Source organism: Callorhinus ursinus, unplaced genomic scaffold (genome assembly GCF_003265705.2).
Source record: "Callorhinus ursinus isolate GAN/ISIS: 27379988/994484 unplaced genomic scaffold, GSC_fseal_2.0 scaffold6, whole genome shotgun sequence".
NCBI lineage: Eukaryota > Metazoa > Chordata > Mammalia > Carnivora > Otariidae > Callorhinus > Callorhinus ursinus.
The window spans coordinates 59,665,199-59,690,764 of NW_027397068.1; the positions used below are offsets into that span (position 1 = coordinate 59,665,199).

General features: G+C 38.0%; 1 protein-coding gene and 1 non-coding gene across 19 annotated transcripts in view; both read left to right on the forward strand.

The window, feature by feature from the left end:
- Positions 1-25,566, forward strand: part of UTRN (utrophin) — a 498,468-nt gene that overhangs the window by 349,251 nt on the left and 123,651 nt on the right. For all 18 annotated transcript variants that reach the window (XM_025866206.2, XM_025866193.2, XM_025866194.2 and 15 more), the window contains one exon: positions 10,616-10,772. In XM_025866206.2, the coding sequence (XP_025721991.1) occupies positions 10,616-10,772 (157 nt within the window). The remainder of the gene's footprint in view (positions 1-10,615; positions 10,773-25,566) is intronic.
- LOC112819453 (U6 spliceosomal RNA) lies at positions 23,023-23,129 on the forward strand. Its single transcript, XR_003206850.1, has one exon. It is a non-coding gene; the product is annotated as a U6 spliceosomal RNA (small nuclear RNA).

Sequence of the window (25,566 nt, forward strand, 5' to 3'; positions counted from 1 at the left end):
CCAAATGGAAAGCTACAGACAGAAAAATCTTTGGTCTTCCACAGATGCTATTCCTAAGTCTACCAAGTCACATTTTATTTTCTCACCTGAAAAGAAAGAGCTCATAAAGTACTGTTGCAATATTATCTAATAAATAAATTAATGTTATTTTTAGAAGATGGGAGAGTAAACTTTTGCTAGTGGACTTCTGCATCAAGATAGATCATACATTCCAGTAAAGTGTGTTATTTTTATTTTTTAAATTTAAAAATTTTTTTAAATTTAAGTTCTAGTTAGTTGACGTGCAGTTCAATATTGGTTCAGGAGTAGAGTTCAGTGGTTCATTATTTACATACAACACCCAGTGCTCATCATCACAAGTGCCCTCCTTAATACCCATCACCCGTCTAGCCCATCCCCCACCTCCCTCCCTCCATCAACCCCCAGTTTGTTCTCTATAGTTAAGAGTCTCTCATGATTTGTTTCCCTCTCTCTCTCCCCCCCCCCGCCGAATGTTCATCGTTTAGTAAAGTGTCTTATTAATGTGATAATGAATTAAAAAAATATTTAGCCTCATTACCCACCTCTGGAGATTCAGGCATTTATTCAAGCAGTTAATAAGAACAAACTTCTGTGTTTAAGGCATTGCAAATAATAAACGAGGTATGGTTCCTGTCCTAGCGGGCTCACAGGTCTATCCAGGTCAAGGTGGGTTCAGTGAAGGCAGTGCTTACTTTCTCTTTGGATGATCATCAAAGGCTTCATAAGAGAGGCAGTTACTAAGCTGAGCCTCAAAAGGGTGTATAGTTATTCTCCAGATGGATTGCGTCAGCCCTGCAGAAGGACATGTTGGCAGGAGGCTTGACATAACACTGTTTTCATGGAACAGTGAAGAAGTTCATTCAGTCTGGCTGAATTGGTGTGGAGGGGAAATGATTGTGGCTAGAAAAAAGGTAGAATGGTGAGGCACACTCGTGGAACAGCTGTGTGCACCACGCTCATTCCTCTGTAATAGAATTTGAATTCTATTTGAATAGAATTTTAGGTGACATAATTAGATGTGAGCTTTGGAAAGATCCCTCCCACATGCCCGTGGAAGATGCTTTACCAGATAGTGCAATTCTGAAGACAGGGATTGCTGCTAACAGACCTCTTCAGTATCCGGGAAAGGGAAGAGACACTGAATAGGTACTCGGTTCATGTTGCGGTACTATTGAGATAGCCAGAAACAAACTCCCAGTAGCCATTGGATGGACATCTCTTCAAAGGAGAGCTGTCGGCCAAATAAAGAAATGGCAAGATGGGGAGTACGCAGATGGAGGTGGCAGGCAAGGCATTGTGAGTAGGCAAGAGGGTGAAAAATGAGGACACAGCAAAGAATCCCAGAAAGCCCTAATATATAAGGAATAGGTGAAGGAAAGGAAAGCCAGGAAAGGCACCCGAGAAGTGGTTGGCCCTGAGGAGAGGAGACCCTAGAGTGTTGTCAAGAGCGGAGGGAGGAGGGGTTTTGAAGGGAGGGGTGTGGCTAGTGGTGCGGGCAGCTGAGGGAGTGGAGTAAGGTCAGGGCTACAGAGGCCAGGCGCAGTGGAAAGGGCTTTGGTGACTCTCTGCTGGGACAGTGTTTTGTTTGAGGTGAAAATGTGATCTCAGAGGACTGCAGAGTCAGAACGGGAAGTGGAGAAGTAGAAACAGAACTAGTCTACACAGTCTCATTTTCTCAAGTAATTCCGCTGTGAAGGGAAGGGGTGAGAGAGAAGGCATTGCTGTATCTATGCTATGTTACACATAACAGCGTTATAAATGTGTAGGAACTGGAGACCGAGATCTCTGCCCATATCGACTTGTCTGTGCTTTCATATAGATCAGATATGCTTCACTAAAGAAGTAAATGACATATTCTTCATTTTTAACTTCAAAAAATGGGCAAAACAAATTCTATTAACATTCATTATTACTTGGGTATTTATAAAAGGTGTATATTTCTTTATACAAATATATATAAATTTGAAACTACATGTGGCGATAGGTGTTAACTAGACATCTTGTGGTAATCATTTGGTAATATATACCTCTGCTGTATCCGTGTGTTGTATACCTGAAGGTAATAGAATGTTAGATGTTAATTATATCTTAATTAGAAGAAAGATAAAACAGTTTCTTAAAAAAGATAAAACAGTTTATTATACTCAGTAATAGGCCCTCGTATAGGAAGCATCCCTCAAAGAGAAGCGGTACCGGATAGTGTTTAGTAGTGTTGATCTTGTGGAACTAAACCACCTCAGTTCAAACACTGGCTTTGACACCTCGCAGCTGTGTCACTCTGGGCAGGTTACTTAGCCAATATGTGTCTCCTCATACGTGAAATAGAGGTAATAAGAGTAACTTCCTTATAGGGTCGTCCTGAATATTTCATTTAATTAGCCTGTGTAAAGTGCCTAAAACAGTGGTACACAGTAAGCACTCACGAATTGTTAACTATTATTATTATTTTTTCATGGATTACCATTCTGTTTGGCACTAATTAGTTCAAAAGACATAGAAATTCTTCCTACCTCATTTTTTGTCTTCGTCATTAATGTTGGGAATTTCTGAGAAGGTCCCCAACAAATGGTGTCCATCTGTCCTGGCTGGAGTCTGAGCAAATATGAAATAAAAGTATGTCCAAGAGAGAACAACAGCGTCGTGTTAATTACTGGCAGAGGCCAGGTTAGAGGAGGTGGCTTAGAGTGAGGGCCCAATGGGCCCTGTTAACTGAACCCCAGAAGGAGGCAGTGTTACCAGCAGTCACCAGAGAAGGTGGCCGCCCAGGTGAGGAGCCCTACGTGGAATAGTGGGGAGGAACTCAGTCTCTGCAGGCCTCTTTCAAGAGGCAAGGGTGGGCTGAGCGAAGCATCCAGTTAGTCCCCAAATTGACGAGTCAGGTTCCTCACTCCACCTCTTCAGGGACTGAGAGAGGGGAGGGTCAGAGAAGAGGTCAGGAGTGTGCTCAGTGAGAGGGGGTTGGGCGGGGAAGTGTTCTCATTAACAAATGTGGACTCCCAGCCACCTGCCTCCCTTAGTCCTTGCTGAAAACGATACCTGGCGAGCACATTGTCACTTTCTGTCCCTTTATTCTTTCCTCCTCTTCCTTTAAAGCATAGTCGGTCCTTACTGGTCTTCTCTTATGCCCGAATTCTGTTGTATCTTTAATATTGCTGTAACTCTCCTTCCACTTTTCTGTATACTTGAAAGTTGGCTTTCCCCTTAGTGGCCCACTTCACTTAAAGCTCTCTTTGATAGAGTGTAGCTTTCCCATTTTCCTCACCTGGCAGCTGGTGGGAATATTTTGGGTATTAAATAGCTGCTACAGACACCAAACAACCGGAACACCAGCCATCCACTTCAGTATGGAGCTGCAGACCAGTGGCTGCAGGAGCCCGGCCACACGGGGATGAGGAAGAAGTTGACAGCCTCCTTGCTGTGTCTTAGGCATTGCTGCTCCATCTCAACAGCTTCTACGAAGCAAATACATCTGTTATTCTACCCTCTACCATCTTCCTCCTGCTTCCTCCTGCTCTATAAGACACTCTTCTGCTTTACTCATTGATTTGAGCATCTGGCTTCCCTTTTATTCTTCATCTCTTCCTTATCTGTCATCCTTGGTGTCAGTATCCATATTGATAATTTTTTATATTTTGACTTCCAAGTTTATTTTTACGTTGTCTCTAAGAGCCTTTCTCCCTGTTCTGTTTCTAAGTCCCACAGACCTGGCCATACCTGGGACTCAGTTAACCATCCTGTGTTCTCTTCGCATCCCTGAGATGATCAGTCTCCAGGAGACCAAGGGCAGACTGTTCTCCAGAGCACACATTTTATTTTCCTACATTCCACCTGGCCATGTGCATCTGAATGCCACTGGTTTTGTCATGTTAGTTAGAGAGGATCCCTATGTTACCTCAAATCAGAATTCCTTGCAACATCATTGGTAAATCAGTTTTCCTTCACATTAAAGTTGTGGCCCTAATGAAGAGGGTATCTTTCATTAGCTTATTATATACCAGGATCATCTCTATGTTATTACCTAACTTTGTATTTTTATCTTATATATATGATTCATCTACTATATTTCAAGTAGATTGTTTAGTACTCATTTCGGTAGCACATATGCCAACTAGATTGTTTAAAAATGCATGTCCTTTAATGTTTCCAACTGTGGAACTCTTTTAATTTTTTTCCTTCCTTCAAACCTGCCTCCCTTTCTCCTAATATTTTTCAGGCTCCATGCACCCCTTCTACTTCACTTGGAATCCATCATAAGCCATTTCAATAATGTGAATTTTCTCTCCCCCTGGAATTTCTTGTCTCCTCCTTTTAAATCCCTGACACTCTGATGATCACACTCTCTCTCCCCCATTCTTTTTTTTTTTTTTTTTTTTAAGATTTTATTTGAGAGAGAGAGCGAGCACAGGTTGCAGGCAGAGGGAGAGGGAGAGGGATAAGCAGATTCGAGCACAATGCAGGGCTCAATCCCGGGACTCCAGGATCATGACCCAAGCCCAAGGCAGACGCTTAACCTACTGAGCCACCCAGGTGCCCCTCTCTCCCCCATTCTTGATTCTAGGCTTCCTAGTGTTGTACGAGAAAGTGAAAAATGATGACAGTTCTTTTATAATTTGACCCTTTCTACTTAACAATTGGTATTGTGATTCTGAATGATTTTCTTTTTTAAAAAAATTATTTATATTTTAAGATTTTATTTATTTATTTAACAGAGAGGGAGATCACAAGCAGGGGGAGCAGCAGGCAGAGGGAGAGGGAGAAGCAGGCTCCCCGCTGAGCAAGGATCCCCCCCGCGGGACTCGATCCCAGGACGCTGGGATCATGACCTGAGCCGAAGTCAGACGCTTAACCGACTGAGCCACCCAGGCGTCCCTTCTGAATGATTTTCTATCATATTCACCACTATCTCTGTTTTGTAAAGATTTTGCTTCCTTGTTAGCTCCCCAAAACTCTCCCTTTGCCGTGGCCTTCCTTTATTCTTTTCTGAGAATGAGGCCTTTGATATATGTCCCTTCTGTGCATTCTGTATTTCAAATTGTGCTAAAGTCAATGTTGTTATGGCAGGGAGCATTTGCTCTAATTTATCATCGTTTTTAAAGAGAGAATGTCGCCAAAGATTATAATAACAGCTAATATTTATTGAATATTCATGTGCCAGACCTCTAGTAAGTGCCTTACAAGCATTACCTCCTTGGACTGTGGTGTGGTCATTAGAGCCATGTAATAATCTGTGGCTCAACACCTTGGGTTAATATCTTAAATATTATTTTGCAGTTTTTTTGGATAACTTTGATTAGACTTTTAAATACTGAAGTCCAGTGTGTGAAATATTCTTTGCAATCTAAAAGCAATACATACAAGTATATATTTCACTTAGATTGATAGAAGAGACAATAGTAATGATTTGAAATGTCAGCTAGGAAATAGGCTCTTAGGAAATTTGACAATATTTTTTACTCCCTGGAAAAAATGTGAATTGGAAATAAATTCAGTAATGTGAATGACACGGCCTAAGTTTTTATGTTAGATTTATTTAATTTAGAATTACATTAAGTAAATATCCACTTATCAGCTTAATGATGTTTAATAGAGATTCTTATGAACATACGGTTTCAAAGGCCAGTGAAATTGTAAAATCTAATGAAAACAGAGTTCATAAATAAAATTATATCTTTCCTTTCTTTTATGAGCCTCTTAAAAATTCAGGGCACCCTTTTAAGAGCCCTTAGAGAAGATTAACCTTTAACATCATGATTACATCTGTTATCACATTCTACAATGTCACTGACACCACTTTTAGCCTTAGCCAGTTGATTTTGCTAACCATCTTGTAAAACTACTAACATTTCCTTTTCTCAAGTCAAATAGAGGAAGATTCTGTCCCTCTCTTTTTTCTTTTCCCCCCTCTGGTTCAGCCACTTTCTGAGACGGTGGAAATGTTCTGTCTCTGTACCATTTGGTGTGGTAGCCACGAGCCACATGTGGTATTTGGAGTGCTTGAAATGTAGCTAGTTAACTGGTGTGTGAATTTCGAATTTTATTTAATTAACTTCAACTTTGATGGAAATAGCTACATGTCTTTGGTGGCTACCATATTGGAAGCACAGCTTTGGTGTTTTTTTCAGCACATACTGAATTCCTTTTTCTCCTAGTCATCTTTACTCCCTTTCTGGGAGCAGGAATATCTCCTCTTACTGTAACTGGTTATGCTTGCACTAATAAAGGTATTTTCTTTCATTATAATTTGATTTATAATCTATGGGTTTTACCATAAACTAAAAATCAATTTCATTTGTCATAAAGATGCCACATTGGACATTTAATTCTGTGCATTCCTTACACGACAGGGGATAGCATGCGTTTGCTCCCTTAATTTGGGTCATTGTATTCTTTGATGGACCTACTTTGCAAATGGCTCTTCACTTGTCTTAAATATGTCTGCATAGTTTCTATCTGCCATCTTAAATGCTGCCCATAATGAAAGTGGTGGAGTGGAAAGAGGTTAGACTGCAGTTTGGATCCCAAATTCTCTCCTTGAGCAAGTTTTTTTCTTCTCCAAGCTGTGGTTCCCTCAGAGAACTGTTGTTAGGTTTCTTATATCAGAGCATATTTGGTTAACTTGTCTTTCTCCCACCTTGATCCCAGGACTTTTCATTTCTGAAAGCTTGTAGTGCCTGATAATCAGTGCGAGTGCTCCATAGATGTTTGTAGTGAGTAAGTGGAAAGCTGTATTTTATTTTTATAAATGCCCCTGCTGACTCACACTGTTTGCTCTCTTTTTCATATCTGCACATTGGGAGAAGGAATAGAAACTTCTTTGAAGAAATATTGAAAAGGAAAGGCTTTGTGATTTATTTATTTATTTTAGAGAGAGCTAGAGAGAGAGAGCATGAGAGGCACAGGGGGCAGAAGGAGAGGGAGAAAGAGAATCTCAAGCAGACTGTGCACTCAGCTTGACGTGGGGCTTGATCTCATGACCCTGAGACCATGACCTGAGCTGAAATCAAGAGTGAGACACAACCTGCTGAGCCACCCAGGTGCCCCAGGCTTTTGCAATTTAAAATAGATATTAATTTACAGTTTCCTCCCTATTATATTTGAATGATGGGGTACCATTTTTTATGGATCCTTCTAAGAAATTTTTGCATTATATAGTTTTAAAAATAGTTGGTCACTTAAAAATGTTTAGAGACTTGTAAAATAAATGATTCAGTGTAACGAGAGCTAACTTGTGTAAAGCATGTTCTGTAGTAGACATCATCCTAGGTTGATGCATTCAGTGAAAGTATCTCTAGTTTTGCACATGTCAAGTACCCAAAGAATAAACTGAAACAGGTGAGAATTAGGATAATAAGCCAGTTATCCAGAATGTGAGTGCCCGCAGATATGAGTTAGATAAAGGAATGTTTTAAGATTCTGAAAATATGATTGATGACTGATTGGTCATCCTAGTTGTGAGGAAGGGGAAGCTTTAAAATGTTTAGACTAAAATTGAGAAAGTACAAGTACACCAAAAACAAGTTTAAGGTTTCTACTTGCAAAGCATTCAACCCAGTGCCCAAGAAAAGGCTTTCATCTTGAAAGATGAAAGAATTAAATTGAAACTAGAACACTGAAGGCTACTATGGAAGCATGCATTTATTTGGGCATATGGTAGTAATCCACTGAACACATAGTTATAATCTACTGGAGAATAACCTGAACAGATTTTCCAGGCAAAAATTCTGCCAGATCAGCATGCTTTTTATGATGGAAAAAGGAAGATGCAGAGAAGTACGTACACGAGTGTTATCTTGTTTATTTCAAAGTCATTTTAGTATCTTTCTATAAAAAACATTGCCTTCATCTTTATGAAAAGTCCTGCAGATGCTGAACGGGATAGATTTCAATGATCAATTTCATTATTTTATGCAGTCAAAAGAGTTAATTACATTGGGGAAAAAAACATTTGCATGCTCTTCAATACGATGAGTCTGTGTAAACAGATTTCGAAGGAATGCAACATCTGATTTAGTTATTGATTAAAGAGTTAAACTACAGACATTGAAGAAGCAGGATGAAATAATCTAAAATAAGAGGTCAGGGTATGTGCTTAAGTGTTTTACACACAGAGACGCTCAAGCACGTCTTGATTGACTAAAGGCCTCTGATGTCTAGCTGTCATTTTTTTTTTTTTTTTTTTTTTTTTGCATTTTAAAAATACTAGAAAGAGACTCTTAATCTCAGGAAACAAACTGAGGGTTGCTGGACTGGAGGGGTGGGGTGGCTGGGTGATGGACATTGGAGAGGGTATGTGTTGTGGTGAGCACTGTGAATTCTATAAGACTGATGAATAACAGACCTGCACCCCTGAAACAAATAATACATTATATGTTAATAAAAAGAAAAAAAAATACTAGAAAGAAATTGCAACACCTCAGTCAAATATATTTGTGGCAAAATGATTTGTAACTGGCAGAGTTTTCAGTTAATATAATTGAAATTATTTAGGTCTTCTCTATGACAAGTAAAATTACTGTTTATCGGGGATAAGTAATTACATATTTGGCCTAAAATTAATCAATATGAATATAGAAAAGCTGGCACTCATGCAGAATCAGGATCTCATTAAAGCAGAATTTTGTAAAGTGAGGTCAACCATACCACCTGTAGAATGAATAGAAAAGATTATAAATGCAAGAGAACAAACTTTTTAATCATACAATTCTCAAAGAATTATAAAATACCTCAAACTTCTTTCTGTATTTACAAATAGTTTTTTTATTATTTCATATCTAGGTCTTTTGAATAAGATACGTCCTTTTAGAGTTTGAATAGTTTGTTTTATATTAGCCAGCTGACAGTGGAACTATAAATAGATTGCAGGTTAACTGGCCTTTTGTATGTGACTGAATGCTGGTTTGTGGTATTTCAGAGATAAGCAGAACTCCATTTTTTTTTCTTTTAGCCAAGAATATTGGCTGATAGACCATGGTCATTATTTTATGAACTAGAGATGAACTAGAGATCAGATCATTCTTCTGAAAACATTATGAATTTTTAAACAAAGACAGGATATTGTTGAATGTCTGTTGCTGGAGTACCATCTAATGTGATCAATGGGAAAATACTTGTTTGAATTAACTATAGCAGAGCTATCAGCTTTAGGAACAGAGGCTCAAGTAGATCGGATGTCCAAAAAGGAAATTACTGATAAGGCTGAGAGACAGTAGAGGCTGTCCCTGGTTGATTGGTCTCCTATTACTCAGGGAGGGAGCAGTTTTGTGGAAGAGGGGTTCATAATGCCAATGTCAAGGTGAAAGCTAACTGAGAGGATGTGAAGCCTGATCAACAGAGGTTTCTTGTACCTGAAGTTGCCCCAGATGAGTCATCTTTTGCCATCATGTCTTTAGTCTTTGGAAGCTGGTGTGTAACAAGGCTTAGGTCTGTTTCCATCAGCCCTGTACCTCTCAGTCTGAAAGGTCAAGGTAGTTCCATTTCACACAGTTGAGTGCTCAAGTCCACATTAACCATCTGCCCGCTGGGGTGGTGCAGGGTTGAGTAAACGCTGACTCCTAAAGTCCCTGGAGTTATTTCTGACTGGATGCCCCTTTTCAAATTCAGCCCATGAAGTGTGGGCTTGAGACTGGGTAAGTGGGCTTTCTTCAGCGCCCCAAATTTGTGCTTTTATTAGCATTTCTATTCTCAAGGGCTTTTATTCTTATTGGAATCTTAATCACATAAAAATGTATTTCCAAAACATGGTTTCCTGAGTATAAAGTTCATAATTTAAGAATCTGAAGGTACTTTTCTGTACTAAAAACAGAAAATTGTTATTGAACCAAAGACCTCACCTTTAAACCAGAGTATGAAGTACTGTAATTGATGATTTTTGCCCAGTTGTTTTCTATTCACAGTAGACATTTGTCACTGGACACCAGTCAGCCTTAAGCCAAATAGTGTTCTATCCAGGCAATGGCTTATTGTTTCCCAACTTTCTGAGGCAAATGCTGGTGATGTTCTGCTTTCAGTAATTTATTGAGTTTTAAGGGAAATTAAGACAGTAATTTCCTTTCCTAAAAAATTAGCTCTTTTAGAAAGAAAAATAACATGGGCCTATTGTACATAGTACATAAATATGTAAAAATTAAGTGTTTACTGTGTTTTCAGTAGTAACCCCATCTAATATGTATCTTTGCAAACATGTTATATGCATATAGTTACTTTCTTTTCTTCTCTCTATCCCTCTCTTCATATATATGGGTGAAAGGAGAAGAAAGTTATATTTGAGTGTGTGTATATATTATACATAAGCTACTGAAACTTGCTTTTATAATTTTACATTATATCATGGTCATTCTTCTCAAAAGACTCATATTTATGCCTTTGTGGCGTGTAGTTATCTGTTTTAAATTTTGATAGATATTACCAACATATCTGCATATTTCATCTTTTTCAAAATAACTTTCTTACAGGATTTTTTTTTTTAACAAGAAGTCAGCCTCTTTCTGGGATGTGAACATTAGCTGGTCATACAAGACTATGAGTCTAAGGGAAGATATATAATTTTTGAACACAATTCAAACTTCTAAATGTGGTCAATACTGTCTCTCACCAGGGCGCATTTGGAGGCCAGTGCTGAGAAGTGGAACAGGTTGCTGACATCCTTAGAAGAACTGATCAAATGGCTGAATGTTAAAGATGAAGAGCTTCAAAAGCAAATGCCCATTGGAGGGGATGTCCCAGCCTTACAGCTCCAGTATGATCACTGTAAAGTAAGTTAGCTGCATATGGTGGGGACCTTTTTTAATTTTTTTATTTTCAATTAGCCAACATAGAGTACATAATTAATTTTTGATGTAGTGTTCAGGGATTCATCAGTTGCGCATAACACCCAGTGCTCATCACCACACGTGCCCTCCTTAATATCCATCACTTGGTTACTCCATCCTCCTACTCCCCTCCCTTCTGTAACCCTGTTTGTTTGATTCATTTTGATTTTGGCAAAGTATATACTCAAAATGCTAGATAAATATTTGAGTTGAAGCAATCAACACAGGATTTCACCCTCACCCCTCATTTCTTTTATTTATTTATTTATAGATTTAATTTATTTGAGAGAGGGAGTGCGAGCAGGGGGAAGGGCTGAGGGAGAGGGAGAGAATCCTCAAGCAGACTCCCCGATGAGCTTGGAGCCCGATACAGGGCTCAATCCAGTGACCCCAAGATCATGACCTGAGCTGAAACCAAGAGTTGGACGCTTAACCTACTGAGCCACCCAGGTGCCCTCCTACCCCCCATTTCTAATTATGAGTATTTAGACACTTAATTTAAGTTGCATGTATTACTTCCATTTGTTTCAAATAATTTTTCTTCATATTTAATTAATCTTTTTCAAACATTACAGATCTCTAAAGCATCATATTGCTTTTAGCATATCATAACATTTATCTAACTTTCTAATAGATTTTAAAATATTAATATATTCTGTTGGGGAAATATTTTTACTACAAGTGAGTTCTTAAATTGAGAAGGCATAGAGTTATAAAGAATTGCAAATTATCATGTTTATCATGTTTATAATAAATGGAAGTGAAAAAAATAAGGACCTGTAGAAGTACGAATATACAATAAAGTCTTAAAGCAAATGAGGGCCATAGTATTTAGATCATTTTATATGTTTTATTTTTCTGAACTTAAGACTTTTTTTAGTTACATTTTTATTCTGCTCAAATTTCTGTCTCTCTGCAAATTTGTACTTTTGTACTTTTACTCTGAGAAGCAGATATGCTGAAATGTTATCAACTGACATGTCAATTCTTAGAACTTTGTGTTATTTAAATTCTTTGCCTTATTAACTCTCCATTTGTTTATTTAGTACTCCTTCATGCCCATTTTCTCATGTACTACACATGGGCTTGTTTTGTTATATATATATAGTTTTTACTCTTCAAATGCAATGCAAGTTCTCATTCTAAATCTGTACGTTTAAATGTGATGTTAGAATTCTATTCCCTTTGGAAAAGCCACAACACTAACACATGCATCTTCTAAAGGAAGAAAGGAAGATGTCATCTAGGTAATAAGTTTGCTTCAAAATGATAAGACCTTGAAATTTATTTTACTTTGGGTCCTTGTGACTAGGTTAATCAAATTACCATTTGGGTAAATTCTCCCCTTCTACTTGAAAAGAGACTGTGATAGAGAGAGTTCCAAGATAAGAGAAAAGAAGACACAGTTGGAATATAACATGCAAAATAATCATAACAACAACAACAACAACAAACAATGACAGAAGATTTTAAATCACTGATTTAGGAAAATCATGTTTCTCCTTTTTTCAGCTTCCCCTTCTATTAATTACTCATATACCTTTTTTGTGGATTCAGGTGATGAAATAGAATAATACAAAGCTCTTCTAATGGAAGTGCTCTGTTAGGGAATAAAATCTGCTTGTGACCATGTTCTGCTAGTTTTGATTAAAACCTCGTTCTTGAGGCATGAAATGATTTTCCTCTTCCGGCCTTAGCAAGTAAAGTACACATCAGTGTTTCCAGTAAGTGCTGCCTGTGTTCTTTCTAAGCCCTCCTCAGAACAAGGTCAGCCTCTTTTAGGCTGTGTTTCACTTAGAAAGGTGTATGATAAGGACGGGGACAAATTCTGTATGGTTCTATGCTGATGGGAATGATCTTATCAAGTCGGAAAAGTCAGTGATGCAGGAGAGAGATTACCAGGTAGGGGATGGGATAGGATCCAGGACACAAGTGCAGCAGTTGGTCTCAGGTAGGAGGGCAAAGAGTTCATCCAGTCTAACAAAAAGGTAGCTTTGCAGATTTGTGTGTAGGAACATCTAGATGTCCTCTTTTGATTGCCTCTCTTTTCTCAGTGAAATAAGGAGCAAGGTCATCAACTGAATACGAGAAGAAGGAAGACAATGTGGAGGTTTGGGGAGAGAGGAGGCAAAAAATATAGACCAGAAGTGGGTGAGTTAAACTAGGAATGTACAAGAAGACCACGGGGCATTATGAAGGGCCCCCGTGAGGTCAGTGCTCATGAATTTAAAGTGAGAACAGCCAATGTGAATGTTTTTCTTCGCCCATGGTTGAGTTGCCTCACTGAAGGTGAGGAGTGAGTTGGAAAGTTGAACTGAACCAAGCACATGTGACGGAGGAAGAGGGGCGAAAAGGGGGTTACAGAAATGCAAGGGAGCTATGGTAATGATCGCATGTGGAATCGAGGCTGGGGGGAAGGGAGATCTGAGGATATCAGGGAGATGAGGGACAGTGAAGTGATGTTAGAAGTCAATGAATGGGACACGGCAGGGGGGCTGAGAAATCATTCAAGTTGGGGACCTGAGGAGGGGCACAGACTGTAAAGAAAGCTGGTTATAGTCAGAGAAGGGGTGCTAGGAGGGACATTTATTGTTAATGACAGTCTCCGGTGTCTTTTTGCGGGAGTGAGTTGCACAGGTAGGGTGGAGGACCTGGTCCATAGGGAGGAGTAGATAAGGAGCTGAGAGGCAGAGTTAGCTGCAGGATCGTCTGTGGGGACAGTAAAATCACCATGACCTGATACCAGAATGATGATGATGAGAAGGAAGGGCGATGGTGGGATAGGCTGGGATTGGTGTAGTTTGGAAAAATGGTGTTTTCACGTCTTTTGAGTCTTACACCCCTGGTTGGGGATGGGGGAGAGGAATAGTGTAAATTGGATATAGTTCAGCACTGCTTTCTAAATTTCACAGTGCCTGCTACTGGATTTTTCTTGGGTTACTATTACGTCTTTATCACAGTTGCCATCACTTAGCACGTTGTGCATAATCCAGACTACTGTTGAGGGATGTTCTTTATCAGTAAGTAGGACTTACCAGGAGTTTCCATTTAATGGTCTGTACTTCTCTGGGTTTTATATTAGAAAGTTTCTATGAATAGCACTGATTGAGTGTCTAAGGATGGGGCCAGGTGGCTTCTCCTCTCGTTGTTACACCCTCACTGGAAATGGTCCTTTGTGATGTTTTGTGTGGATCGTAGGTTCTGGAATATGATACTTTATTGTGATCTGTCATAGTCTGCCTTCCAATTTATCGGTGATCCAAAACTACAGGCTTTCTTACTATCATCTATTACCAGTGTTTTGACACGAGCTTCATTTTTAACTCTGAGAACTGAGCAGCGTCTTATGCCAGAAATAAATTATGGAAGAGATTTCCGAGTAAAGTTTGTGGAGGTGTGTATTGGTTTGCGAGGGCCACCATAACAAAACACCATAGATTGAGTGACATAAAAGAAATTAATCTTCTCACAATTCTGGAGCCTAGAAGTCTGAGATCAGCGTGTCTGCAGGGTTGATTTTTTTCTGAGGCCTCTCTCCTTGTCTTCAGATGGCCTTCCCTCTGTGAGTATGTGTCTTTTAAAACCGCTCAAAATACCCTCTTTTTATAAGGACAGCAGTCATATTGGATTAGGGCCCACCCTAATGACCTCATTTTAACTTAACTGTTTCTTTAAAGACCTTATTTCTAAATGCAGTCACATTCTGTCAAAAGTAACCTTCTTTCCCAACTGTCAACTATAATGTTTCTAATCACTATAAATTATTACAGTGAGGGCAAATCCCTATGCATTGGTACTATTAGGGCAATATTTAAAGACATGACACCTACCTGTAGTTATTTACCTTTCTTACTAAACTTTGCCAGCCATAATCATTGAATAGTCTAACTGTGGTTGAATCTCAGCCTTGCCAATGTTCTAACTTAAATATAATTCTGTGAATTATCTGTAATGTTTTCTTAAATTTAAAATCCCTTTGGGTGTTGGGTATACATGTGGTTATTCTATTTCAGGATAGCTTTTTCTTTCCTACGTCCTTGGAGAATGTCTTTCCCCCCTGCCTTCAGATTCTTTTTATCAGGAAAAAAAATCTTTATTTAGAATTAAAATTATCAATGATTAAAACTGAAAGAGGCCCAAGAAATAGTTTAGTCCAGCCCCCTTACTGATAGTGGAAGAAAATGAGAGCCGTGGTGTGTTTTGATGAAATCTGACTTTTCATCCCTTCTCACTTCCAACAAATCCTTATCATTTGTCCATGTGTCTGGCAGTTTCTAGGACACCAGAGAGACATGGATACACAGAACAGACACAGTCCCTGTTTCTTCCCTGTGTTATGAGAAATCATTTCCAACAGGAATTGTGCATTGCACATTGCTGTCCCAAGTCTCTAGTTGTCTACCCAACTATCCATTTCTCTAACCTCCAACTTCAGTCCCTTGGTGATAACTCAAGCCTGCCAACAGTTCTTGTACACTTTTATTTCTGATCTTTTCTCTTTAAGAGATTCTATAACTCTTTTCAATTATAACATGATGTAGCTTTGAATAGAACAAAATAATCTTTAAACTTTTTTCACAGGTATGTTTAGCAATAAATTTAGGTGCCTTTTCTAACTTCTTGCTATTTTTGGTCTTTAATTGTCATAATAAAGTTTAAGAGATCTCTTCAATTTTAAAGAACTCTTGCTTTATAGCTTAAAAGTACATAGTTAGAATCAACCAAAATCAACCCTTAAATGGCTTGATACTAATATTAGGCAAGTTTTTTTTGTTTCTTAAAATTTCCCCTTAGAAAGAGTGGGACCTTGTATTTGATTTCTAACTTACCCTCTCTTCTTGCAGATAGTTGTCCGAATTACTTTATTTTGAACAACGCAGTACTGTGTCAAACTAATGGGATCTAATCTCTTGATACTAAATTAGAATGTCTAGCGATTCCCAGATGGATTTTTTTTTAAACAAGACAAGAAATTTAACACTGATTTGTTTACTATTCTAGGAGATAAGATCTCATAAATGCAAGTCTTGAATGTCATGTACACAAGTCTTTTAAAGATCAGCTTAAAAAGCAATACCACATGACTTTCTGTTGTGGTCAAGACAAATACACATTCACAAGATGCATTAAAAACCACCTGTGCTGATGTCACACAAATTAGCCCTTAAGTTTTACATTAAAGTTTCCCGTGACATTATATACAAAGTAAAAAACAAAGCTAAGTCTCAAAACCTTAGGTGGATGTGGGGTTACCGTGGACTAGAAAACCACTACGTGACTTAAAAGCTGTTTCCAGGGATGTCAAACTCTGATGTCAAAGAGTTATGTGAAGAATTTGAATAAGGTAATTCTAAGTAGACATCTGACTAACCTCTCTTCTCAGCACTTTATGAAGTTAAGTGGAATTTTTTTTTTGGCTCTTGCCCTCTAGATAGTGGCATATCAGCCTCTATTCTGAGGCACCTTCTGTTGGGACTTTCTATAAAAGTTAGTGAACTAGAACCTGGGCTTAGGTAGACATGGTTTCAGTGCTCCCCTCCTCCACTCACTAGCTCTGTGATCGAGGAGGCTCTGGAGCATATTGGCCAATCTCTTCAGTCCTGTGTCTGATCATCAGTATATATAAAGCACTTAGCAGAGTACATTTAAAGTAAGTGCGCAATAAGCAATGACTGTTGGAGTCCTTCTTTAGACTAGGACCTATATTTTCTAATGTATTTTTCCTTTAGTTGTGCTGTGTCCAAATTTTTAATTTTTCCTCAGATTCCTGACATTTGGGCAACTGCAAGTTTTGACGTCAGAACTTACATTTACTATTTTTGCCTATTGGTGGCTTCAGAGATAATTTAGACTACTCAGGAAATGGGATGAAGTCATTGAAACAACATTTTTTGAGAATTTATATGGGATAAGATAAGAGTCTAGAGACTGCAAAATGACTTATTTCTTGTTCTTAATAGAAGAAAACAGCTTGTCATGGAAAGGCCAAGCTCAAAAGACACGTCCGTATGCACTGCTTTAGTTAACTTATCAGAGGTTTATAGGCAAATGATAAATGTTTAAACATGAATCTAATTACCTTTAAATGCAATATTTGTTACCATAATGTACAAGTAAAGAAACAAAATTAATATATATAATTTTACATTTGAATTTGCATTCATGTGACCTTTTCCTGGGTCCAGTCTGCTTTCACGGTCACAGATGGCGATGGTTAGAGACTCTGGTATCTCAGATTTATTTGTACAGGCACCTCCGATACTTGGAGGTTGGTTTATGGGAACTCACATACTCTCAAAGTCTTATGGTTCCTACCTATATTTCTATATTCTAGACCTTGATATGTGTGCATCAGTGACTTAATGACACTTTCTCATAACCATTCTTCAATAATGGCAGTGCTAGTCACCTCACCACCCACCCACACTATTCACTGAATGCCTTGTGGTTGAAAACAATGTTTCTTGTGGTTGAAAACAATGTTAAATAGACAAAGGGCAATAAGGCACAGCCTCTCCACTTCAATGACACGTTTTAATAATTTCTGTTCATAAAAGCTCTGTGCTTGTGGCTATATCCAGATGGAATATTACATATTTAAATGTTTAGGGGATGGCTCTGAGACTTTTAGTTAGAATGGTACTGTAAGGTCATGCTTCAGATCACCTTGTCTGCTTAAAACACCTAGTAATTATAGATAAAATGTAACTCCCCCCTCCCCCCGGAAACCAAACATAGCAAATTTGGGCTCCAGGACACGACAGACAGTCCACAGACCAGAAACAAAGCAGAAAAGCAAAGTGGTTAGTAGGGTTGATGGTGCTGGGGAAAGGTCCCCAGTCCTGGATGCTGAGCAAGCAGAAAGCCCCATAGCAGTCTCTGCTTAAGATCTTTCTCTCTCACACGTTGAAATGAGTGGCTCACAGATTGGCATTCTTTTCTTCTGTCCAAAAAAAAAAAAAAAAAGTCCCAGGAACTGATATTATATAACATCAATGTATTTTGGACCCTTAATTAAATGTTTATACTTTGGATAAGTTGGATATTTTAATCAGTGACTCAGAACATTGATAAGTTTTCAGTAACAATAATAATAAATACTTTGTTCAGTGCTTTAACAGCACATACATATAGGATACTTATTAAATAATAATAAAAATTAATAATATGTCAAAGGGCTATGACAGTAAAGTGTTTGGCCCTGGGCCTGGCACACAGTAAGGAGTGGTCCATATCTCCTCCTGTAACTGCGAGTCTGTCTTGACAGTTTTGATCATTTTTGTTTTGTTTAAAACTGAGTTGTTTTAATTAAATAAAGGTATATTAATACCTGTTATTACCATCTAATACTGCCCCGCAGACGTAGTCCCCCATCACTATCTAGGATTAACTTATAAAATTAGACAGAGTCATCTTCCAGTCTTTACAAGTATCAGTTTGTAAACAACACAATTGTATTAGTTTTTTCTCATGTGGGTACATATTTAATATCCTCAAATATCAAAATAAATTACTACTTTAAAACATACGGTGTTTTTTTTAAAAAATAGTGTTTTTAATGATTTTTAGAATAAATGGATATAGTTGAATTTTCCCATCTAGTGACCTAAATTTTTCATATAATTTTTATTTATTTATTTTTTTTTAAATTTTATTTATTTATTTGACAGACACAGTGAGAGAGGAAATACAAGCAGGGGAGTGGGAGAGGGAGAAGCAGGCTTCCCGCTGAGCAGGGAGCCTGATGTGGGGCTCGATCCCAGGATCCTGGGATCATGACCTGAGCCGAAGGCAGACGCTTAACGACTGAGCCACCCAGGCACCCCTTTCGTATCATTTTTAATGGTTTATAGAAAGTGAGGTCACTTCTATGCAGCTTCACTTTCAAGAATGTGAGATTATCATTCAATCAACAGTTACTTAGAAAGTACCTACAATGCAGTCATTCATTTGTAATGTTAGGGATTTATTTCAAGTCACATGCTTTAACACTGGATTACATTGCAGATGCAGTTTTTGCTATTCACTCTGCACTTCATTTTCTACACAATGTAAATTCTCACTTATGTGGGGGTAGTTGTCAGAGCTCTGACACCCTTTCTTTAATAGATTACATGTTTGATTTTAGCAAAGAAAATCACCAAAAATAATTGAAAGTGTATGATTCTGGTATAATTTTTTATAGGTTTAGATCCATTTCCTCAGGGCCCCTCTGTCCTTTACTTAATTTAATTCCTCTATTCAAACCTCATTATATCAGGGTCAGGACATTTGAATCTGAAACTGACTTGCTGAAATACACTTGCAAACTTGCTTACTAAAGTAACAAATTCAAACCTTGTCTTTAAATCAGCAACATGCCACCATGAAATTGAGGCTGTGGTTTATGGGGGGGGGGGATTGTTCTCCCTACTAAAGTAATCTGACACTCTTACCTGCAAGTCTGTAACTTCAAGGTCTTGCTGTGTGATGAAGTTACCAAATATGGGATATTGGCCTTTTTCTAAAATTGATTAAATTAATTTCCAAGTTCCCCCTCCAGGCTTTAGTGCCTCCTTTGACTTCATTCTTATTAAATGCATAATCTACTCTAAGGACTATGAGTAAAGCTGCTATTTGTATTCCTTCCCAAAGCAGCAGTTCTAGAAGTGAGGCTATACCTACTGGCCACACTCCATTTAGTTGTCTGCAGCTGATTTATCTCCTATGCCTGACAGGTGTCATTGGGACTTTACCCCAAAGGGCCGTGGACTATCCACGTTTAGAGGGAATGGCAAGGCAGCCTAATAGCTGGCACTATCTGGTGGTGAAATTGAGAGTGGACCACAAATGCAGCAAGAAGGAGAGGTTTGGGAGACCAAGCAGTTACAGTCCATCCCCTGAATATAACAGCCCATTTCCAATGAACTGCCTCTGGACATATTTAGCTGAGTTTCATTTATTTGCCAGTTTATGTATTCATTCAACAAACCTCTACGTTGCTACTGATATTTGCTACGGACTTTGCTAGGCACTGGGCATGTATCACTTCAGGAGACTAATTTTGCTGTCTTGGATTTCATCATCTGGCAGCAGAGACAGGCTTGAAAAAAGTAACTACATTGGATACTAAAAGCACGGTAATTGTGAGCATGAGCCCACGGCCAGGGAGGCACAGATGAATCATGGTTCTCTGTACTTGGGAAGACCGGGTAAGGCTTCACAGAGCAAGTAGCCTTTGAGCTAAAAAGAGATTTCGGAATAAGAATTCTCTAAAGACTGTTGCCAAAACTCTTGGAGGGAAACTCCTCCAAATTCATCATGGCATGACTGGAGTATGCAATAGAGTAAGAGGGTGGGTGTTGCTTACCTCCCTTTTCATTTTTACTTGAGAGAGGAAAAAAAATACAAGTTCAGCACCTTATGCGGTGCCTGGTAATGGTAGATATTGAATATATTTGCCAAATGAAGGAATACATTTATGTGTGCATATATTTTGAAAATTGTAGGGAAGAATACTTTTATTACTGTGAGAAGCTGGAGGATTCCTATCTTAGTTTTAGCATTCATACTTAGTATTCTGACTCAGGCATCATTTTTTATGTCAATGGGGTGGAACCAAAATGAATTTGTATATTAAATGTTCATTTAGGGACGTTAACCAAAACTTTTAAAGCTCTATGAAGGAGATTTTTTTTTATTTTGTCTGCATACTAATGAAAAGTAAGCCTGTTTTCTTTTCCTTTTCTCATGTAGTTTTATTAGTGCTATCAAATTTAATGACACTTCTGCCCTTTTTTGTTGTCATACTATAATGACTTCAGATCCATATATGCTGATTTAGCTTTGAAAGCAAGTCGGGGGAAAAAAGTAAATTACATTCTAACAGATTCTCCTTATGTTTGTATCGTTTATTTTTTCTGCTTGTATTCTCCAATACGTAGTGAAGTGTTTTTTTGAAACCAGAAGCTAAGAAAGCCTGCTGTACCAGCAATACTTCTATTCGTTATAGTTGGGATGCCTTGCATTGAGGGTCAGCTTCATGGGTGTGTGTCCCATGCAATTACAGTCACATAAGGCTCCACTCTTAGATGGGCCCTGCACTTAAAACTTAATGCAAGCATTCTCTTTCTCGAGGAAGCCATCCTGAGCCTCCACTTGCACTTAGATGCCCTCACTGTAACTTCTTCTGTCCCTGTGCATTCGTGTCAGCTGAGATGTGACCAGGGGTCCATTCTCAGTCCTTTTCTTGTCACCTCACTAACTATTGCTCTGTTCGGTCTCTTTACTTGATTTCTAGGACACCACTCTGTGCTGGTTTTCTTCTTACCTCCCTGGTAGCTCCTTCTCAACCTCCTCTGCTGGCCCCTCCTTCTTTCCTCAGCCTCCTAGAATTGGGATGCACCAGGGGCCAGGCTATGCCAACTTCTCTATACCTATTCCTTCCTGAACTCATTGTTTCCTGGCGTCACGTGCCAACTATATGCCAAATTTGTATCTCTTTACGTGGCATCTCTACTTGGGTATCTAATACACACCTCAAACTTAGTAAGTCCAAACTGAATCCCTGAACTTGCTGCTCAAAATCATTCTACCTGATCTCCCCCCATTTCAATGGAAAGAATTCTGTTGTTGCTTAGATAAAAAATAATAATCACCTTCAATCTTGTCTTTCTTTCATATTCCCTCTGTTAGAAAATCTCGTTGGTTCTGTGTTGAAAATATAGAATCAGAATCTGGTTATGTCTTACCATCTATTAGGAGCTACAGTTTTCAATCTCTGTTACTCTTAATACAGTGGCCAGAGTGTTCCTATTCCAATGAATCAAAACTCTGTAGCATTTTCCTCTTTAATTCAGAATAAAAGCCACTGTTCTCAGAATGGTCTACAAGACCCTCCGTGGTGTGACCTACCTCCCACTCACACCTTGCTCACCTCATTCCTACTATTTTCTCTTGTAAAGTCTGGTATCAGCCACACTGGCCCCTAGCTGTGCCTTCAGTTGCAGCACTATGTTGTCTTCTGTACCTAGAATGCTCTTAACTTGGTATCCACATGATTTATTCCACTGTTTTCAAATGTTTGTTCTATGGTATCTCCCCAGTGAAGCCTACCCAGACTTCTCTACACCAGTCGAACCCCCTTCCCAGGGCCCCTAATCTCTGTTACCCTGTTCTACTTTTTTCTTTTTCCATAATATTTATCATCCTCTATAATTACTTACTTATTTTCTGTTGTCTCTTGGTCTATGCCTGACACTTTAGATAATCAATTTTTGTTGAATGTTAAAAGAATGAAATATACCCAAAGATAACCCAAAGAGGTATGATTGTTCCTTTTTTTTCTCTTTATCTCTCTTTAATCCCTTTTTACTTATTCATGTTCAAAAGAATATTCCCTTTTGAAGATATTTCTACTTTGAATAGATGAATCTTTAATAAAGATTAGCTGACAGAAATATAAGTAATAGTATTATTTCCTGAAGAGCTAAAAATAATTTCAATTATATGACATACTTGAAGTTGTAAGAATATTAATCAACACCATTATACTTTACATTTTAATATTATAGCCAGTTAAGAGGTTACCTTCTTTCTTTTTTAATATTACCTAAATTATTCAAATCAGGAGTTGGAAAGATTTTTGTATAAGGGGGAAAGCATTGACATATCTCTAATTGTTGAGATAGCTTTTAAAATGTAGCTTATTGGGGCACCTGGGTGGCTCAGTCATTAAGCGGCTGCCTTTGGCTCAGGTCATGATCCCAGGGTCCTGGGATCGAGCCCCGCATCAGGCTCCCTGCTCTGCGGGAAGCCTGCTTCTCCCTCTCCCACTCCCCCTGCTTGTGTTCCCTCTCTCACTGTGTCTTTCTCTGTCAAATAAATAAAATCTTTAAAAATAAATAAATAAATAAAATGTAGCTTATTTGCCCTTATATACTGAATATTGCTGGGTTCTCTCTTGTGCAGAGATTTGACACCTTGAAAGCTAGATGGGTTAAGATTCCTCACGGACAGGCAGTACCTTAAACACAGGGAATGCCTCATTCAGTAACTGTTGTCGTGTGTTGCACGTTTAGAATAAATTTAGCTTCAGAGAGGTCATGAGGTAAAACATAATGGGAAAGTTTCATGGTTGTTGTATATATAAAAACTATGCTTCTGAAATGTATTTGTAATTATTAATAATGCCATTCATTAAAAGTAGTAATTTGTGCTTGCTTCGGCAGTACCTATACTAAAATTGGAATGATACACGGAAGATTGGCCGGGCCTCTATGCAAGGATGACATGTAAATTCATGAAACATTCCGTATTTTTTCAAAAAATTAAAGATAGAATTACCATATGATCCAGTAATTCTACTTCTGGGTAATTATGTAAAGACATTGAAAACATCAGTTTGAAGACATATATTCATGCCTGTGTTTATTCACAATAGCCAAGGTATGGAAACAACCTAAGTGTCCATTAGTAGATGAAGAAGATGTGGTATATATATACGATAGCATATCACTCATCCATAAAAAATGAGTTAAATCTTGCTATTTGTGACAACATGAATGGACCTAGAGGGTATTATGCTAAGCGAGATAAGTCAGAGAGCGAAAGACAATACTATATGATCTCACACATGGAGTCTAAGAAACAAATGAATAAACAAACAGAAACAGACTCATAGGTACAGTAAAACTGTTGATTACCAGAGAGGGGAGGGGGTGGTGGGTGGGTGAAATGGGTGAAGGGGACTAAGAGCTATAAACTCAGAGTTATAAAATTAGTAAATCATGAGTTTATGATGTACAGAATAAGGGATATAGTCAATAATACGGTAATAGCTTTGTATGATGACAAAAGGTAACTAGAATTATTGTGGGGATCATTTTGTAATGTACAAAAACATCAAATCACTATGATGTATACCTGATACTAATGGGATATTGTATACCAGTTGTATTTCAATAAAGAAGCAAAAATAAATAAAAGTAATAATTTGTTCAATGATAAATGAGCTAGATTCCATTTAATATTCCTTTCTTAAAAGTATAATTTTATTTATTTTTTTTTAATTTTTTAAATTTTATTATGTTATGTTAGTCACCATACAATACATCCTTAGTTTTTGATGTGGTGATCCACGATTCATTTTTTTTTTATATAATACCCAGTGCTCCATGCAGTACGTGCCCTCCTTAATACCCATCACCAGGATAACCCCTCCCCCCTCCCCCCTCCCCTCTAAAACCATGTTTGTTTCTCAGAGTCCATAGTCTCTCATGGTTCATCTCTCCCTCTGAGGGAGAAAAGTATAATTTTAAATTATGAAAATAATATCATTACAGATTGTATAAAATAAAGAACAAAAAATTGACCTTAAGTTTACCACTGTAACAACCATTTTCATTTTGCATGAGTATGTTCTTTTTGCGTATTTATCTTTCACACAGTCCTAATAGGGTACATAGTTTTCATCCTGTCTTTTTTATTTAGATATATGTCATGTCTGTTTCTTCATGTTGCTATGTAGTCATTATCATAGTAATTTTCCAGGGTTACATAAGGGGTCCCTAGTGTAGCCATACCATAGTGAGCCTAAATATTTTCCAGGTGTTAGACATTTAAATTGCTTTCAAATTTTTTAAATCATAAATAACTTTATAATGAAAACTTTTGTGTTTGTAGCTTTTTTCTGGATCATTTTCCTAGGGTATATTCTCAAAGGTGAAATTCTTGTTTCACACAATATGAACATAGTAATGACTCTTGATATATTGCCAACCGACTTTCCCAAGTGATTGAACCAATTTTCCGCCTCTAGCAATGTATGAAAGTGAAGTTTCACTGCACCCTTGCCTGTGATTTCTAATTTTCCCCCCTCTTTCCTTGAACCTTGTATTGTTAGCATTAAAATGCTGGTATCCCATGGCATGATGGGAATTTAGAGAGCAGTTCTGGGATGTCAGATGTCTGATTCTGTTTTTCTCTCAAAGAGAAGGGAGAGAACTGGTTGAATGTGTTTGATTTGGTTGTACATCAAAGGATTGGGAAAAAGATATACATTGTTGGACTGATCAGTTGAAGAAATTTGGTATTTATATCAAATTAGTGTATGTGATGTAATCTTGCCAACCATTTTTGCCATCACAGAGCTTTACTTTGCTGTTTTAGTCTGGAACAAATTGGTTCACAAAAAGACCTTACATTTATATGTTTTCTAAAATCTAAAGTGACATAAGAATCTCGCAACCCAGTTTTATACTTTCCAAACATTTTCACTTAATTTTGGAGGATCACATGATTCCATTTTTCTTAGAATTAAATAATTTATCCCTTAAGAGAGTTAAATTCAGTTGTTCTTGCTAATGGAGGGTTGGATACTGGTATTGGTCATCCAAAGCTATAGATAAAGCAGCTAGAACTTTCCTCCATAAGTAATGGTGAATAGAGGCTGAGGAAAGAATTCTGTCTTGGAAAAGAGGTGAGAATGTTGGTAAGACTTTAGGTTAGCATCATTTTAATAGTAACTAGTTTACTATTCTACTAACTTCACAGGTGAGACAGTGAATGGGCTACTCCCATTTCTCGGGAGTTCTCCTTCCTTGACTCTGTATTACACAGGACATGAGGAAGGAACACTTGGCATATTCTAGGAACAGAAATAAAGACTTTGAGACTAGAAATTAGGGTATTTAGTAGTTGAAGTTGGAGAGCAGGGAAGATCCAGATCTTGATAGGAAGTTTAGAATTGGTTCCAAGT